The sequence below is a fragment of the Prenolepis imparis genome, unplaced genomic scaffold, assembly GCF_030444845.1.
Source record: "Prenolepis imparis isolate NDT839.2.m4 unplaced genomic scaffold, iyPreImpa1.0 SCAF_2, whole genome shotgun sequence".
Taxonomy (NCBI): domain Eukaryota; kingdom Metazoa; phylum Arthropoda; class Insecta; order Hymenoptera; family Formicidae; genus Prenolepis; species Prenolepis imparis.
The window spans coordinates 7,772,217-7,791,589 of record NW_028141160.1 but is presented as its reverse complement, the minus strand read 5'-3'; the positions used below and the strand labels follow the sequence as shown (position 1 = coordinate 7,791,589).

Here is a 19,373-nt window from a genome sequence, read left to right as displayed (position 1 = left end):
GAATTAGCAGTTTGACAGTTTGTTCAAAATAAAATTAAATAAAATAATATTAGTTTTAAATAATATGTTGTAATACTTTAAACTCGATTAATATTTTTGACAGTTATCAGCTGATTTCTGTCAAAAAATATTAATCGTGGATAAAGTATTATAACATATATTATTTACAATATATTACTATTTTAATATTTTTAACATATTATTATTTTAAAATTTAATTAGCAAAGTAACGCTTTATTAATATTTCTTGACAGAAATCAGCTGATTAAAGTGTTAATTTGCTAATTAAATTTTAAAATAATATGTTAAAAATATATTAAACAAATTTTATATTATTTTTAAAAAAATATTTTTTTTAACAGAAAACCAAAGAATAGCGCGCGCTTGTGTTGTTCTAGTTTTTCAAAATTGTGATGTAATGGAGCAATTTGAAAGTCGTATTTAGTGTAAGAAAAATTATTCTCTTTTTTGAATTTTTTCGTTGAACTGCGCTATTGATGAGATGCAGTAGCAATAATTATGAATATTTAACTATTAATTTTCTTAAAAAATTATTAAGCTGTTCTCGATTTATCCGACAATTAAAATTGCCACATTTCTTTCGATGTTACATTACTTGAAAAATCCTTTTCAATATATCCAAAGTTATGACATATTTGACCTTCTTTCAAAATAGAAAATAAATCTACGTCCCCGATTATTGGGGCGATTAGCCCAAATTCGTTTCTCGGCGTGAATACTAACGAGAGGCGCGCCTATATTAAACCCTCGTATAAACCAGATATTCACCTAGATTCCTTATTTACCCGTTTGTTCGCGCGCAAAACGTACGTGCGAAAATTAACGCGCTTGGAGCTTATTCTATGCACTTCTATGCGCTTCTAAAGCTCCTATAAGATTTCGGATATTTCCTGCAAGGGCTGCAAGCCCCATAACGAAATTTCCTCTATATGTAAGAAGTTTTCATTTTGGCTGCCGAAAATAAACTCGACTAATTCCAAAGATATAAGATGCTGCACGTGTATTTCATAGGTGTGTGTTAATCCTAAGCATTCTCAAGAGAGAACAGTTTAGATTTACTGTCGTATGCAGTAATTCGGAAATTTCTTCTGTAGTAAAGATTTATATTCATATACATATATAGTTATTCGAAAATCTTTAGGACATTCATGTGTGGATGATGGTTTGATGATTAATCGAGCGCACTTATGAGTATCATGAAATATACATGTACATACATGATTAGATTTAATAATGATTGGATTTAATAAACGTCACTTCACCAGATGGGCGATAAAAAGTGATGGAAATTGCGAATCGTGGGAAGATATACGCGCTTTTATTGAAATCGATAATCGATGGAAAAACAATCGGCGCTCGATCGAAATTTGTTATGTGAGAAACGTCAAACGCGGGCGCGATTCAACCAACGTGCACAACGTGACATAGATCGTTTTCGCGAATCGTTATCGCCGATGACGCGCGTATGAGTGCGCGTGCGAAAACGAGTTGCTAATCAAGCGCTCGTATAGCCGCGAAATACCCAGGTAAATTTGAGGAAAATAATAGCCTCGATCGTAACCGATAAGCGACGTGTCAATCTCTCTACTCTGATTCGTATATATTATCGCGCTCACATCAAAACCTTCCGTTTAAATTACGTTTTAAAAATCGCAAATAAAATTTGCAAATGTTTAATCTGGAAATTTTAGCAATGTGTGCATATAAAAAATCAAGTCTAGATAACTAAATATTTATTTTTATTTATTTTTATTTATATCTACATATATATATTTATATTATTTATTTATATATAATTATTTATATATAAATTTATATATAAATTATATAATTATTTATATATTTATTTAAAATATTTATTTATATCAAAGATAGACATGTGCAAGTGTGTGTGTGCGCTTTCTTGTTGCTAATTTAAGAATAATAATTACGTGTCTTTTGTAATTAAATTGATTTAAATTTCTCTTCTCTACCTCATCAAGAGTAGCTATAATATCGCGTTTGTACGGATGCATATATTTTTATTCTTCTTTTGAATTTTCCTTTCTTCATTTCTCTATCTGAGAGGAAACCGAAGATCATCGAGAGACTAATTCCGAAGGAGATATCGCTTTCCTTCCCGTGGAAAATCGCACTCCCGCGCGTCACGCTCGAGGAAATCGAGACATCTTCGTCGTGATGTCTTCGTAAACACCCAACCGACGGGGAAAACACACAAACGAACGGGAACAAGCCCGTCATCACAGGAAAAGGCGAGTCGAGATTACCAACGCGCCTCATCGTTTTCCCTCCTTTCGCGTTCTCCCTTTCTCCCCCTGAACCTTTCCTCGCATTCAAACGTGAAGTTATCAGGGCTAATTTTCCGCCTTTGTCGCGCCCCCTTCGGTGGCCACCAGCCAGCTGGTTCATTATTCGCATCTAGCGACCACTGTTTTTTAATAACCTAATGGCTCTTACGCGGTACATTATATCGCCCCCCCTTTTCCCTCCTTCTTCCTTCATCCTTCCCCGGGCGCCAACCTCTTGGTTGTTTTTTTCGTTAGCCCGCTCCTTTATTCGCGATCTCTCCTCGACGAAACGAGAAAAATAACCGACTCTTTCCTACCGTTCGGTTACCTAGACTCTCCATCGAGAGAAATTACGGGCGGGCGAGCGACCCTCCTCGGAAATCTCTCTCCGGTTTCCCCTTCACATTCGCGCGATCACCGGAGGACGAAACGATCGCTTAAGTCTTTATCTTCCTTGCGCTTCCGCTGAATGGCGAGTTCTTCGCGGTTTTTTGTTTCAGAGGGGGACTCGGCCCGCGAACGTTCGGCATCGGCATCAATTATCGGGCACGAATGTAGACATTTCAGCTGATTGTCCTCCGTTGCAACTGCGAGCGATTGATATCGCGGCTTCACGAGTGATTAATCATTACCTAGAGAGAGAGAGAGACGCGCGAATGCGTCGACAAGTAGAAATTAATTCTCTCGCGGAGATCGAGATTATTTTATTCCCTCAATATAAGATTATCAGATGTATATATATATATATAATCGTTTCTCGTGGTACACATTTTTCCGCCCGAATTTTCCGATTACAAGAAGGATTTCCCTTGTCGCAAACAAAGGGGGAGGTCGAACGAGACGCGGAGTTCTCTCGCGGCTGATTACGATTCAGAATGCGAAGGCCGGTGATATTTTACCTCTTTTTCGAGGCTTTACGATCGGACGTTTTTAATTTCCCGCCGCGCGCTCCAAGGAGAGAGGTCCAGGTACGAATGCAAATTGTGACAGGAAAGTTATGCGCGGCCGTGAAATTAATGTCTTCCCGAGAATCGGGACTTAATAGCCCGTTACATACTCCACATACATATACGCGTGCGCAATTCCGCGATTTATGAAGTGACGAACTCTCTTTCTCTCTCTCTATCTCTCCCTCTATCTCTTTCTCTCTTTCTCGCGCGAGCTCACTAAATTGAATTCAACTTGCCCCATTTCTTCGACTCGTGTAAATCGTCGAACAATCGATCGCCAATATCCCCCCTCTCTCCCTCCATTTAAATAACCAATTATTTTTTTATATTTTATGACTATGACTAAAATTAAATTGTACAATTAATATAATATAGATTAATGACTCTCGTAATCTAAATATTATATATGGATCGTACTATCTCGAAGATAAAGTATTAATACCAAAGTTAATTTTGCAATAAAATATTAATTTATATATTTATATTAATAACAACTATATTAAATTTATATTAATTCTTTTACAGCATGAAACGAATAGCCAGATCGTCTTTTTCTTCACTATTTTGCCTTCGAATGTGCTTTCTGCTCTACGTCATGCTTCTCGTCATTCCTATCTTGAACTCGGCGGAAATTAATAAACGCAACGGAAGCAACATGACGCACACGAAGAAAAAATCTGATTCGATTGAGAATTGGAAAGAATCTACCGTCTCTTCGCAGCTGCGTGGAAATAATAAAGCAAAATTCGAAATACACGTATGTAATATTGAAACAATTTCGATAACGTAACAATTAATTCAGAACCGTTCACATCTCTATTTCGACGACGATGCACCTTTAATTCTTTCAAAGAAGCATCTTCGGGGCAAGATTTTACGGACCGATTATGCGTGATTGATAACGGAAATGATATCGGCTGAGAGCGACACGCGACGACAGATCTGTTTTTAAGGGTGTTTTAATATCTCGGGCGTTAATTTCTTTCGGCGAGAGATACGCAGAGACTCGGGGCGGTTTCCGGTTCTTACATCGAATGACAAAATGACAAAGGGTTGGTCGCCCCAAGGCCAGCGATATTACCGTTCCCGTTTCGGAACTATGCGAACTGTCGTCTATCGTTCCTCTCTTCAGCCGCGTATTGCGGCCGAAAACGCTTCGTGATTGATTATGCCCGCCGTACTTTTGGTTTACCCGACTCCCGCGAAAGCCGATTGATGGAGAACCTACGAAAAGGCGTTTGCACAATTCGTGGGATCGCGGTATTATGTTAATGTAGGAACATTTTTAGAACGATTGACACGAAATCGAAAGAATTATATAAGAAATAAGATGAAAAAGAGAGGCGTTTTTGTTCCTTAAAAAATATTTTGATTATACTACTAGATTATATTGCTTATTATACGTGTTCACAATATGCAGTAATAAAATACTTGCACATTATGCATTTTTAAATAAAATTATATAAGAAATAAGATATAATTCTTATATATGAGACGAAAAGAGAGATACTCATAATGTTATTTCTTAAAAATTATATCATATTGCTCTATTCCAAAATAAAATTAAATTATATAAGAAACAATCCTATATACATATAATTCTTATATATGAAAAAAAAAGAGATACTCATAATGTTTCTTAAAAAATATTTTGGTCATATTATTATAGCATATTGCTATTCTAAAATAAAATTAAATTATATAAGAAACAATCCTATATATAATTCTTATATATGAAAAAAAGAGATACTCATAATGTTTCTTTAAAAATATTTTGATCATCCTATTATATCATATTGCTCTATTCCAAAATAAAATAAAATTATATAAGAAACAATCCTATATATAATTCTTATATATGAAGAAAGAGAGATACTCATAATGTTTCTTAAAAAATATTTTGGTCATATTATTATAGCATATTGCTATTCCAAAATAAAATTAAATTATATAAGAAACAATCCTATATATAATTCTTATAATATGAAAAAAAGAGAGATACTCATAATGTTTCTTTAAAAATATTTTGATCATACTATTATATCATATTGCTTATTATACGCGTTCACAATATGCGGTGATATAACACTTATGCATTCTAAAATAAAATTAAACGTCATTCAACCAACAAAAACGATTCATTATCGCGTGGCAGTTTAATAAAAGGAATTCTAGGTCCCGTACAGAGCTTAGAGGATGGGGTAGAGAATGGGGGATGGGGGGAAATTAAAAGGAAGGCCGCGTAGATGAGAGGGAAGACAGCGAGTCTTTATTTAGTTAAATGCCGCGTGTAATTGGGTGTAATATTTTTTTTGTTTGGCGAAAACCGACCGCGACGTCGCGTCCCGCCGCAAAACTGCGGGTCCGTCTTGCGTCGCGACGCTCGAATATTTTCCATCTCTCTCTCTTCCTCCGCGCAGCTAGCTGCCAGCCACCTGATGGCACAAGGGCCCCGACGGGAATGAGATGCAGATTGCCAGAGGCCACTTCAGCCCGCTCTAGGGGGAGGGAGTGAATTTTTAATAACACCGCGTATCCCGCCCGCGGCACCCGGATGTAGGGAGTCCATTGTCTTGGCTCGCGTCGGAAAAAGGACGGAGCGAAATGGTACATATACGAGAGATGCGTTGTATATATATACGGAACGCCTGGTATTATTATAACGCGCTAACGTGTCGGCGGGGGCTGGCAGAAAGGAATTGTCAGTGACAGGACATTCCGTTGTCTTCGCGACAGGAATGCCGCTGCAGGATACGCGCTGTTAAACCCCCTTGCACTCGCGCTTATGCAACGCGTTAATTTTTTCGCTCCCCGAGTTATTTTCATTTAAATACATGCGGATGCAGCTAATACTAAGTGGTGAAAAAATTGATTACGTCAATAAAACGCTTCAACGTTGAAATTTCTTTGAACACAGATTGACATTCGAAATCGCACCGCGAATGAATCCGCGAGGATCGGCGAAAGAAGTGGCGCGGCTCTGAATAGATTTCTCGAGGACGTTCTGAAAGCGCAGGATGATTTGAAGTGGATAGATCACGCTACGCGTTGTGCTAATCATGTGACTCGGCCAGATGAGTAAGAGCTTGTTACTTTAATGCGCGAAAAAAAGGAGAAAAAAGACAACGAATAAAAAGTAAAATAAATTTCAACGAAAAATAAAATTAATTCAATTTTCATGAATTTTTTAAAATTGCTAAACTAGAGAAACCTGTATTTTAAATCGGTGAAAATTTCCAATAAACTCGATTGTCTGTATTTTCATTCGACAGCTATTTAGAAACGTTCCGATTTATATTGAATAATTTAACGCGGATATTTCTGGTCCAGTTCGCTGGCGTATACAAACTGGCATTTTACGATATCCGTCAACACAGAGGATGTTCTAGAGCCGACTGATATCGATTATAGAAGTAGGTTACGCGGCAAGAGAGGCTTCGATCAGAATTATGAAAGGATGTGGATGCTGCAGAAGAAGAAATACGGGGAGGAAAGTACTCGCGACGTCCCTCAGAGAGTCTATCTGGATGACGACATGACATTTAAGAGAGAGGCCGATGACGCTGATTTCGACATTCTTTATCGATATCGATATCCTGGCACGTAAGTAATAAAACAATATTAAAGCCCTGTTTAAATAAATCAATTACACTGTATAATATATTTAAAAAAATTAATATAAATATCTATACAAAATGTTAAAGTAATATTTTAGGATTATCACAATAATTTTATATTTTTGTATTTTTGTTGAAATATATTTTTTTAATTATTATAATAAAATTGACAATAATAGGATTAAAAATTTACAATTTATACATTTAATTCGAATTTTCAAATATTCCATCAAATTTTTCATGTTCGACAAATTTTCTAACAGCCAGCACATGTGTTTTGTGACAGATAGAAAAAAAACTCGTTTCACTCTTGAGTGTAGGTTAGATAGAGGCGTCTACGAAAGAGGAGCGATAGCCGATCAGCCACTGAAAGATTGGACAAGGAAGAAGGATCTTCATTCCTCGGGCGACTGGTCGAATTTTAATGAGAATCCCAAAGTGACTAACGACGAGAGTACATGGCTTCGCGATTATAACTCTGCTCGCGAAATTCTTGCTAATTCTGGTATTATTGAGATTTAAACGTTACAATTATTAACTTAATTTCAAACAGCACAAAAAAGATATCTGCTCTTTTAGATTTGAGCAAAGACGAGGAAAAGCTACATGTCGACGATGATACGAGGAATCAATTAGAAATTGCATCGTTAAATAATCCAATACATGCGGATGATTTTAGCATTTTGCAGAAATCTTCAATTAGAAACCAGAAATCTAAAAATACACCGCTGACGTTGGAGTCTTTAAAAAAGATTGTGTTAGATTTAAGAAATAAGTTGACGCTAAGCAATAAGAAAGAAAATGTGCTTTCGAAAGGTAATATATATTTATTCTTGACATAAATATTATTATTGTGTTGTCTTTACCACGATCCATTTTTTTTTAAAAAGAATCTAGTTCGTGGAACCATCCGAGATCGACAGCCGAAATATTTGATTTCAAGAGAGATCTTGGTGAACATCCGTATAGAGAGACGGTCTGGAGGATTAAGGGGGCTAAAAATGTAGGCAGTGAAGATGAAAGTGACTCGAGGATTTCTCAAGGAGCAAAGTTTCGGGAATTATATCTTGGAGGACGAAATTCGAAAGAATTACACGATCGCGCTAAACGCAGTAGAAGGAGCTTTATCGCAGATTTAAATAATCAGAGAGATGTTCCTGAAAATAAAAGCCATCGGGAAGCTGAGATAATTAAAGACGCTCTTGGAAATGTAACCGAGATGCAAAAAATCAAAGAAGTCGTACGATTGTATTCTGGTTATCTTAATAACGACGGAGGAAGTTCTAAAAGGTCTTTAAATAAGATGAACATTTCCGATTCGCAGTCTTCCTTAGACAAAGGATCTTTCTTAAACCATCGTTTTAATAATTTAACGATTACCTCATCAGTAGCTGACAAAGCAAATATTTCCGTACCGAGATACCTTTCAATTACGGAACCTAATTTAAACAATTATTCCATCGACAACACATCATTCTTTCTCGTAAAGATCGATCTTCAAACGCATTTACCAGAACGTATAAATAAAGTTTCGGGAATAAATTCGAAGAAACTCGGTCAACGTTCTCCAACTGAAAAGATATCAAAAAATTTCGCGAAAGACTTTGCTGCATCGGACACATCCGTGGATCCGATACATTTTTCAACAGACAGCGGCGCCGATGACTCTCTGAAGTTCGAAGTGGGAAATGGGAAGAGCGACGGGGAAAAATTATCGGCGCAGAAAAAATCGCGACTCGGCACGGATGACGGACAATTGGGGGACGCGGGGGGTGGGAAGGGGTCTCCCGAGGGAAATACGTCGCGCTGTTTCGACACGACGGCAAATGAATCGCGGCGAATCCACCGCGAGACAATCGCGGGCAGAGAGAAGAGGGAAAGGCTCGAGACGAGCGGGAAAACGCAAAAGGAAAACCGCGAGCTGATCAAGGTCTTTGAGCTCCGAGAGCGTCCGTATCAAAAGCAGGAGGCAGAGGCGAGATTGTTGTTGCAGGGACGGACGAGAATGAACGAAAACGACGAGTCGACGGAAGATGCAAATGCGAGGGGGGGCGACTTTTCCAGCGCGATTGATCTCGTTATCGATGCGAAACCGGCGAGAAACGTAAACGAGATCGGCGAATCGATAATACCGAAAGATCGAATAGGCGAGGATCTCGCTTCGATGACCAGCGGCGACGATTTGCGGAAGCAGCAACAGATGGTTCCGCCTCCAAGTGCGAACGGCGGCGCAAATAAATCGAATGGAAATTCGGATGCCGACGGAATCGATATTCGTGTTGTCGGGTCAAACGGAAATGAGACTATGAATGTAAAGGAGGGAACTGTAACGGGGCCTCGCGAGTATCGCGAATCCGATAATCATTTACGGAGGAGATTATTATGGATTCCCGCAGTCGCTGTCGCTGACACCAAAACTGACGATTCTTCGATAAAGAGCACCGGATCGGTTCTTAATTCCGCGATCGACGGTCATATCGGGAACGCTATGGACGGGTTTCGGCAGCAAAGTGAAATGATTAATTCCGCAGATCCCGGAAAAGTTTTAATTAGAGTCAAACGCGACGATAACGTTGAGGAAAGTCCTGAAACGTTGCGAAATAATTTTAATCCTCGGACGTCCGACGCAAATCATCAGGCTTGTTACAAACGATCTACATATTCCTTTGAGGATCTTGAATCTAATAATGCGGCGGAGAATGCGGATGTTGCGAAAAAAGAAGTCGCGGTAAATCACGATGAAAAACAAGAAGAAAATAATGAAGAGTATGAAAATGTCGAAAGAGTTAAAGGGGATTATAATGATAGTGAAGAGGATATAATGGAAGGTATAAATTGATGAGAGTTTTATAGTAAAAGTAACGCAAATGCAAAAGTGATGTAATGCATTCGCAGATAATGATAGAGCAATGGAAAGCGAAGGAGAAGGACGAGCTTCATCGAGGCAACGGATCGATCCTGTGAAAGCCAAAGTCGATATGTTAATTAAGGAGAAGCTTGCAAGGAAGAATAAGAGCAAGGATGCCGATTATACGAGAAAAAGACGTAATATGCTGGACACGATTGAATATTACGATTACGATGATAATGACGAAGAGCAAGAGCGCGATGCGCTAATAAACGAGCAAGGAATTCAGAATAAAAATGATGAATTCCCGATTAAAGATGACAGATCGGAGATAAAACGTGGTAAGAGAATATGTAAGCATAATAAATAAAATAAAAATAAACAGAATATAACGAAAGTTGTAATAAAGATTTGTGAAATTGATCAAAATTTGTGTGTCGATATTTTGATCAGCTGCAGATAAAACAACGTACAAACTAGGTGATTTAGGAAAGAAGAAAAACGAGAACCTCGAAGCGATGATGAAGGAGAAACGCAAGAAGACAAAAATGAAGGAGCCAAAGGAACAAATCGTCGTCAATCTTGGCGAACGTAAGAATAAGACTTTAAGAAATAGTCAGAAAGATGAAAAACTATCTGATGCGTCGGAATCAAGCTTCGAAGATGCGTTCAGAAAAGGAAAACTGTCGACTGAGGAAAACTCGGGAAAGCTTCATCGAAGCGAAGGTTTTACGAATAATGTTTATCGAGAAAAATCGACAGATTTGAAATCGAAATGGTAAATTGAATTAATTTGTGAGTTAAAAATGGTAATATCTTTTATCGTAGCTTTATATATCAATAATAACAAATCTATATATATTTTTAAAGATATCTTTTATTTTATCTTTTAAATATAAATGCAGTCTCGAATATAAATGTATGCGATGTGATATTATTGATCCAAATGACCAAAAAATAGACGTCTAATAGGTTGGACCAATCATTTGAGAACAGAATGGCATTGCCGAAGAATTCAAAACTGACATTAAATGACAAGCAGAGAAAGAAAATTAGTTTGAATAAACCTTTGGATATCACATCTAATGCACATGCAGATGTAAATCCTGATGTTATTGAAAATATCTTGTTAGACATTCAGCCCATCAAAATCATGACGCAAAACAAAGAGGATTTCTACAAAGATTTTGAAAACGAACGGTATCATTGCTTTTACATCGTAGAATGTATATAAAATTAACATTTAAATAATGCTGCAAATTTCAAATATTAATATAATTAATTAATCTAATATAAGTTTTCGCAAAAATTGCTTATTTATAATTAATTATATTTCTCAATTATATACAATTATTTCTGTTTATATTTTTTTAAAAATCAACTGTTTTGAGAAGAATTTTTTTTATAAATAAAATCTATTAATATTATTTATTAAGAATGTTTGTATTTGAGAGCCTCGGAATTGTCTGATAATTATAATTTACTTCTCACGCATAGACCAGAAGATCGTTATTATTATCAAGAGAACGATCGAAGACATCCAAATAATGTTGAGTCTCTATACGAGGAATTAAAGAACGTGTACGATTGGACTGACAGTGAATTAAAGAGCGGACCCCGTCTCAGAGGAGATCAAAGACTACGCTATGAATCGGATAATAAACTCGACACAAATCTCGCACAATTACAGCCAATGGACGATAGATTCTTTGGCTTTAGTCAAAACGACAATGAGCAAAGAAGATTTCCATCGACCGATATATCCTGGACGAGTAAATATTGAATGCAATTATTTAAGTATATCTTTTATTTATTTCTTTATTTTAATCGAGTCCGTGTTTGAATATTTTATATATCGATCTTTTTTTATTACTATTTTTTGTAATATTTTTTAATATCTCACGTTTGTGATCTTTTATTTGCTGTGATATTTTCGTAACGTTTATATAATGATATAATAAATAATATAATATATATATATAGATAATGTGTAATATAAATTAAATAATATAATATATGTGAATCTCTCTCTCTCTTTCTCTCTCTCTCTCTCTTATGAAATGTTCGGTTCTTAGTTACAGGTTCGAATAATGTTACAACGAGCAATTATCTCGCGCTTAAAGTCACAGATGATATATTTAAAGGTCTCGAACAGAGTAAATCTACGAAGGAAAATTCGCCAAATATATTTTCCGTCAGTACTACTACCAAATCAGAAGTATCTAAAGTATGTGTAGTGGTTATTATTAGTCAATATAATTAATTTTTTTTGCAATTACAAATATAATAATACACTGATATATAGATTGTAGAAGATGGAAATAACCCGTTTCCCGAAAAAAGTACGATAGTACGGTCAGAGGTCAATCCAAATTCCGGTTCTCCGTATGAGAATCAAAAGTACATTCAGTCCGAGATGCGTAAAGTGCTGGAACGAAATTTAAATTCGGAAAAACAAGTGGCGATTAATTCGCAAGACTTGGACGAGTCGTTTGTGGAGTCTTTGCAGGATGATTTCGACGATAATGTGAAAGTCAGGTTTGGCAGAGGACTGAAGGCCGTAGATGAAGCAATGATTTCCGACTTGAATGAAACTCACGATCAAGATATGACAGATGCAAGCAATATAAATTCCAAATTTTACAATTCCTCGCAAATTTTTCATGACAATTCATCGATGTCGCATAATTGGTATAATAATATATCCGCGGATTTAATCAATTTATTTAATGTTCATCGTGATGCACCCGAGCGGAGAATTCAAGCTAAACAAATTGAAGAGCCGATTTTGATGAACACGAATAATATTGTGGATAGCGACGAGGATCTGGAAGCTGCCGAACAAAAATACGTAAATAATCAAACAGCAAGAATCAGAAGAGCAGCTGCTTCGTATCGCACGTTTTATGACGACGTGAGCGAAAATCAAGGCGATTCCGACGAGGCGAACAAAAGTCTGAGCGATCACTTTCAGCTTTCGAATATTCTCGAGGATCAATCCGATGGTGTATATGACTACGCGACCACAAATTGGAATGACAACATACAAGACTTCGATCGATACTCGCAGACTCCTCGAACTAATTCGAGAAAGAAAGAGAAACCTAGAAAGAAACTTAAGAACAAGCAGTCTTCGCAGAAGCACGCAAAGAAGAACAGTTCACATTCGTCTTCGAATGGAAACAGGAGACACCATACGCATCGATCCGACGTGTCGAGAAACACTAATCGAGACGATTTGAAATCGAAGAAGAAGAGCAAAGCCGAAGCGTCTTCTTCCACCGGAAAACGCACCAAGATCCAAAAGAGTAAGACGGGCGAGCAAAGTCTGCTTCGTGCGGAGGTGAATGAGGAGGAGTCACCGGGTGAAAAAGTGCTTTATGAGAACGCGGAGGATCAAAGTGTGAGTGAAAGGGCGATCGGCGATCGGCGCATAGAGTAGATCGCGTGACTGGATTATAAAAGAGAAAAGAATTAAGGATGATTTTTCAGACAGTGAAGCCGGATGAGAGCGACGCACGGAGAAAGGAAATTACGCTGCTCCTCGCAGCCGACAACGTCGACGACGAGTCGCAGATGGACGTCGCTCTTCGCGGCGAGCTAGCTGGAAAAATCATCGAACGGATATTCGAACAGGCGAGTGAAGAATGTGTCGCGATATCAGAGTTAACGTTCCTATCCGTAAAGACAAAAAAATTGTTTGACGTGTATGGTTTACATTCTTTTTTTTATTATAAAAATCAAATTTATACACAGAGAGAATTTCCTCTTAGAATTTATCCTGAAAATCATGGTAATTGTGGGACAATATGGTATGGAAAGAATTTTATGAGAATTTCTCTGATTAATATTTATCATAATAAGAATAATATTATCTATTACAATAAAATATAAAATATGTTTGATTAATTTTACTGTGCAGTTTAGTAAAATTCTAAGAGAAAATTCTCTCAGTGTAATAATTAACATCGATGTCGTATATAGATTCAAAACAATGATCAATTGAAGAGCGTCTTTGGTCCTGGACTTCAACGCAATTATAAAACTGAAAATGTGGTTGCGGCGAGTAATATTTATCGGCAAGGACTTGACGCAGATGGAGTAATCGCTATTATTTAATTTGAAAAATTTGATTTTATCTTCTATAAAAAACTTTAATAATTTTTAATTATTGTATTTTTTAAATTAATGCAATTTAGACAAATCAGACGGAAACGACGATGAAGAGAATTATGGAGCTCCTTAGTAGATTAATTCTGAACGAAGTCCAAAGAAAAACTTGCGTTTCCTTACCGTCAGATATGCGAGAATTTTTAGGATGGATGCTGGAAATAGATCGAGAGGACAAACCATTAGAAGAAGTATATCCCATAATTTTCAAATATGTATTATAATCATATTGTGTGTTACACTTTTTTAAATTAATAAATATTTATTTTTAAATCAGGTACCATCGTTGCCATTGATTCACGAGCAAATCATTCCGGAGCAGGATTGGAAACGCAAATTTTTATTTGCCAACACTTCCGAGACAGAAGATATCAGCGAGTTACAGAAAAGAGTGAAAGTATTGAATACTCTAGTAAAGGAATATAACGCTCTGACGGAAAAAGAGAAAACAAAGGTCCAAGCAGTCCACGAATATTTGGTGAGACTTTATTAAAAAGCTGATATTGTTATTTGTTGATTATATTTTATAATATTCAACTAAGAATAGTGACCAAGTTTATATAAAACAAGACATTCGAAAATTATATCAGAAAAAAAATTTTACAATCATTAGATGCGACAGTTAAATCTACTTTTGAGATATATCGAAGAGCGAGAAAAGAAAGAAAAGCTTGCTTCCATTCGAACAGCTAGAGCTGGAATCGGAAATATTCTACAATATCAGAGTGCAATGCCCAATGTCACTAATGCAAGCTATTCGATGACAAAAGATGCGTTCTTTTCGCCAATCAATACGCATAATTTTGTTCGATTCAACAACGCAGCCAAAGTGACAGATAGACAGCATCACGATGGTACGTCATGTCTCTCGACATATATTTATCAATGGTAAAATGTCCCCCCCCCCCTTCTAAAAATAATACAATTGATTACCCCTCTACTATATGCATTTAAGACTGAATATTAAAATTTCGGTGAGAAATGCAATAAACAAATGTTACCGACAATGTTTCTTCAACTACCGGTATCGGAAATTGGTCATATCGGAAATATTTTCGGTCTAAATACCATGGCGATAAACTATTTTCACGTCGAATCGATAAAAATAAAAAAACTGTGACGGCCTCGGCCAAACTTTTAAAATTGAGTTAATTATACCCATGTAATATCTCGTCCAAAAAATGCTCAAACTATTTCGTTTAGTAACATATTCGCATTTTTGCTCTTCCTATATTATTATTTTCGGAGAACTAATGAAAAATTTATCTCTCTGTTATATATACTTATAAATTTCTATAGGTCACATTCAACGCAGAGAAACGCGTAGCCTCGAAATCCCATCGAAGCAACATCGCAAAACGAAGCGCCATAAGTTCCGTAATCACAAGAAGGACGAAAATTACGGGAAAGCGAAGCGAAAGCGCAGGAAGCATCAAAGTCGCGCAGGATCATCGCCGAGAAAGTCACGACAGAAGCGCGCGAGTCACGGAGAAAGGGCTTCTCTCTATTTAGGTTACGAAGAGCCGACGATTTACGATTCGTTCGATCTCCTCGATGCAAAATTGACAGGGAAGAAGGAGAAGAGGAAACGGGAATTGGCCGATAAGAAAAACATGACCGAAAATGATGGGATGCTCGATCTGTTGCCAATAAAGGGGAAGAATCGCTTGGAGGACGAAGTGATACTGCTCAACAAGCGGGAAGCCTGGCGGAAAGAGAACGAGGAACAACTGGCGGAAGTGGCGTTTGGCAAGGACATGAGGAACGGCACGAGAAGGGAGAAGGAACGTTTCGAGAAACTGACGGACGGAGATAAACATAAGCCGATCGATGAAACGAGTTCCAGAGCGAAGCGAGAGGGCATCGTCATTCGCGGGACGTCAGCTGTCAAAAGCGTGGATAGTTTCGATAAGTCTCGTTCGATAGCCGAGGTCAGTGATGGCGAGTCGGCAAAAATTTCGAGTGCGAGTTACGATGATAACAAGGATGATAACAGCGCGAAAGATGCGAAGGATAAGTTGAGATTGGCTGAGCGTAGGATCAATGTTTTCGCGGACAAGAAAACCGATGCTGCAATTGATACAGCGACTGCGGGAGTCAGCACGGGAGAAAAGTTAGTGATAAACGCGGCAGCCAATAACCAGGTTAAGGGAAAACTTTGCGCTATAAATCGCGAGACAAAAATTGACAGGACGAACGGAAGCTTCGTAAACTTGACGAGAGAAGCTGGGGTCTCGAAGGAGCGACGGAAAGTTTCGGCGGCGGAAAAAGAAGCGGATGATAACGCTGTAAAATTAAATCGAACGACAGACTATCGAAGCGTCGAAATGGATCCCGAAATCGAGCTGAAAAATCTGCGACGGGGACGAGAAACGGGAATTTACGGCGTCGAAAATTGGAGGATGATCGACTTGTTTTACGACGATGATAATCTTTCTAGAAATAAATTAAGGGAGAAATATGTAGCCAAGTTAGACATACCGGGTGACCTAGATCCCGAGAATAATTTGGAGCTTCCAAGATTAAGAAGTAATAAATGGCCGAGTGACGTCATCGAATGGAAATTGCTGCCGGTAATAAGAAATTTGCCGCATTACGACGATTATGTTTCATCGCGCATTCATTTAACAGAAAAGGAAGAAACGCCTATATCAAATAATATCAGAAATTTCGAAATTGAAGCGAAGCCTTATTTAAACAAATATTTACGTTCGAGACATCGAAGAAGGAGATTTAATGTCTCGCCTGAATTGAGAATAATCAACAACGATAGTTTCTCGCGCAGAATTCGTTCGAAAATGAAACGAGCGTCCGAGATAGCGAAGTCGAAGAATTTACGAGTCGAACCAATTTTTCTCAAAGTTCGAAAACTACCTCGACCGAGAAACAACGAGAGATCGAACGGCGTTGCAGAGTTTGGGATGCCTCTCGAATTGAAAAATTATAATCGCAAACTTCGCGTAGGATCACGATCTCGCAATGATCCAGAATTCGACGATCGACTGATCTACAACGATTACGTGGACTCGCCAACCTTTCACTTCGTCCCGAACATTCTCAGGAGAGACGGTGACGCGTATCGATATCCCACGGGATACCTCGAGTATGGCCCCTTTAAAGAGCGGACTCGCGACTCGAATCGACGAGTCGCGAGACGGAATAGGTCTCGCTTGAAAACCTCGGGAGAAGTCGTCGATTTTCCGGCGGATAATTTAGCAAGCAAGATCTCGAAGTCCGGTCTCGTGCGCGAAAAGTTTCTCGTGCAAGCGGACGAGCCTCCTGCGAGTCGCAAAGATTATCTCGGCCTCGACCAGGCGAAGTATACACGAGAAATAAGAGAAGGTAACAAAACAAAGTTGAAAGAGTGATAAAAAATTTAATTTTTTTTATATGGATAATTTTTTTATAATTAAAAAGATGTAATATGGGGAAAAAGTCGAGTGATTTAAGAACCGCGACAAAGTAGAATGCAGTGCGGAAAAGAATACTCTGCCACATCGCGTTATATCGCGTTATGCGCTTTGAATCGCGGGTTGAATCGCGACGCGATAATTGCCAATGAGCGTCTAAATAATTTCATCGGATAAATCAGATAAATCGTCGATGCGCGTTATCGTAATTGACACATTCGCCGTATCTACAGCCAGACAAGCCTGTGAAACCTCGTAAATCGTCCTAGCTCGGCCGGGATGAACTCGGTGTCGTCGCGTGTTTGCGCCGCCGTTCGCGTTAATCCACCTATGCAAAGACCACCGCTGCAGTTAATAGCACTGCCTTCCAATAATTTGATTAACTAGATCGTGTCAAAAGTTGAGAGACTTGACGTGTGAACGTTGCATCTTGAACCATTATTAAATTACGAGTAATTCGATATCAATTATAACGAAAAATTGTTACAAATTTTTAAAACTAAGAATAGCAAAAAAAAGAAAACTCTCTTCCTTCCTTCCTTATTTTTCCTCTTATCCATAATAACATTATTTTTATCTTTATCTACCTAGATTTAATTATTTATTCGTATCCAGAATGTACTCTAAAAATCAACGAATAAAGTAATTAAGATGCTATTATAATTTTTATGTAGTTCTTAATAGAATAGAATATATTAATTCAAGGTGCAAAATATGCAGAAAGCCCGAAAGAATAAAAGGAAATAAAGAAAATGCAATTTAATTGTATCCAGAATTTACTCTAAAAATCTCAACGAATAAAGTAGTTAAGATACTATCATAATTTTCATGTAGTTCTTAATAGAATAGAATATATTACTTCAAGATGCAAAGTATCAGAAATAAAAAAATTAAGAAAATAAAAAAAAATGTGCAAAGTGTATGTTGTCGCAAGGACTTTCATAAAGTGTAGCGTCTCGTATGCATTCGCGTGATAAAAGTCAAATCTTTCAAAAGCGCGCGGTCGCTCTATGCTGACTCAATCTCGCCGACTTATCATGTAACCGGAAAAAGAGAGTGTGTATGCAGCGCGTTCCTTTCTGCCCTTCCGGCCCGGCTCAAAATATCTCGAAAGTTTCCTCGTAAAGTAAGGCCACGCGGCGGAATTCCCTCCGGCCAATTAAAGTCTCGAAATCGGACGTGCTCGTTTATGCAGGCGAAACAGGCAAGGCAGACGAGAAAGAAAGAGAGCAAGAGAGAGAAAGGATGGAGGAAGGATGGGACACAGCCGTGGATGTTATTACTTATTCGACTCTGGGATTTTAAGGGCGAGCTGGATTTATTTAGATATTTCGGCCGGAACATCTGCTCGTGGTTCGATGTCTCTTTCCTCCCGCGCGCCTTCATTCATCCGTTTCGCTCTTCTTCGGCATTAATATATACACCGGGCGCCATGGGTATTTTTACATAACATTAGGCTGTTTGTGCGCCCAAGACCTTCGCACTGCGGTCCGGGTCACTAATAGGAGTTAAAACGCGAAGGCGAGACGCTATGTCAAAGTCAAATTTTGCGATTATATAATTCGTCTTTATGGAAAGATCATGCATAATTTTCTTTATTTTTGCTGTTAGGTATTAATTTGCTATTAGATATTAATTTTTCTATTTATTTTATATAAAAATGTATGTGTGTTCTTGCATATACATATCACAATATTACAATATACATATATAATATTGTATTTTTAATTATTATTAGAAAAGCAAAATGGCAAAAAATAATCAAATTATTTTATTTTGAGCTCAAATAATTTTCAAATAATAATATATTGGATTATATAAAATAATGAAGATAACGTGTTAGTCAACCAACAATGTTAATTAGCACTCAATAAAGTAATTTAAATAAAGCATCGAGAGAGAAACATTCTTCTCAATTAAATGGTGCTTATTAAGATAAATAATTTGTATATTATATCCTATTTTATATTTATATTTTAAAATTTATGTTTACACACACACACGTTTATAAAAACGCCGAGTTAATAATAATGACTCAACGATATCCATCATCCCCGTTTTGTTAACTG

The 19,373-nt window shown here is 37.4% G+C and overlaps 1 protein-coding gene across 1 annotated transcript; it reads left to right on the top strand.

Moving 5' to 3' along the window:
- The first annotated feature begins 3,785 nt into the window (after nucleotides 1-3,785).
- On the top strand, nucleotides 3,786-17,262 carry LOC145947986 (uncharacterized). The gene is made up of 18 exons (XM_083057752.1): nucleotides 3,786-3,998; nucleotides 6,177-6,337; nucleotides 6,590-6,862; nucleotides 7,197-7,381; nucleotides 7,468-7,692; nucleotides 7,767-9,704; nucleotides 9,772-10,077; nucleotides 10,205-10,502; nucleotides 10,697-10,924; nucleotides 11,222-11,496; nucleotides 11,806-11,951; nucleotides 12,030-13,127; nucleotides 13,217-13,360; nucleotides 13,709-13,825; nucleotides 13,924-14,085; nucleotides 14,172-14,372; nucleotides 14,508-14,685; nucleotides 15,194-17,262. The coding sequence occupies exons 1-18, from the start codon at nucleotides 3,786-3,788 to the stop codon at nucleotides 17,260-17,262; spliced, it is 8,217 nt and encodes a 2,738-aa protein (XP_082913878.1).
- Nucleotides 17,263-19,373: the final 2,111 nt, after the last annotated feature.

What these genes read in the sequence shown, in the direction of transcription:
- LOC145947986 (XM_083057752.1), top strand. Translation starts at nt 3,786, where the DNA reads ATGAAACGAATAGCCAGATCGTCTTTTTCTTCACTATTTTGCCTTCGA. An exon ending in AAAACGTGGTAAGAGAATAT is followed by an intron (nt 10,078 to 10,204) that starts GTAAGCATAATA and finishes CGTACAAACTAG; the next exon opens with GTGATTTAGGAAAGAAGAAA. An exon ending in AAGCAGTCCACGAATATTTG is followed by an intron (nt 14,373 to 14,507) that starts GTGAGACTTTAT and finishes TACAATCATTAG; the next exon opens with ATGCGACAGTTAAATCTACT.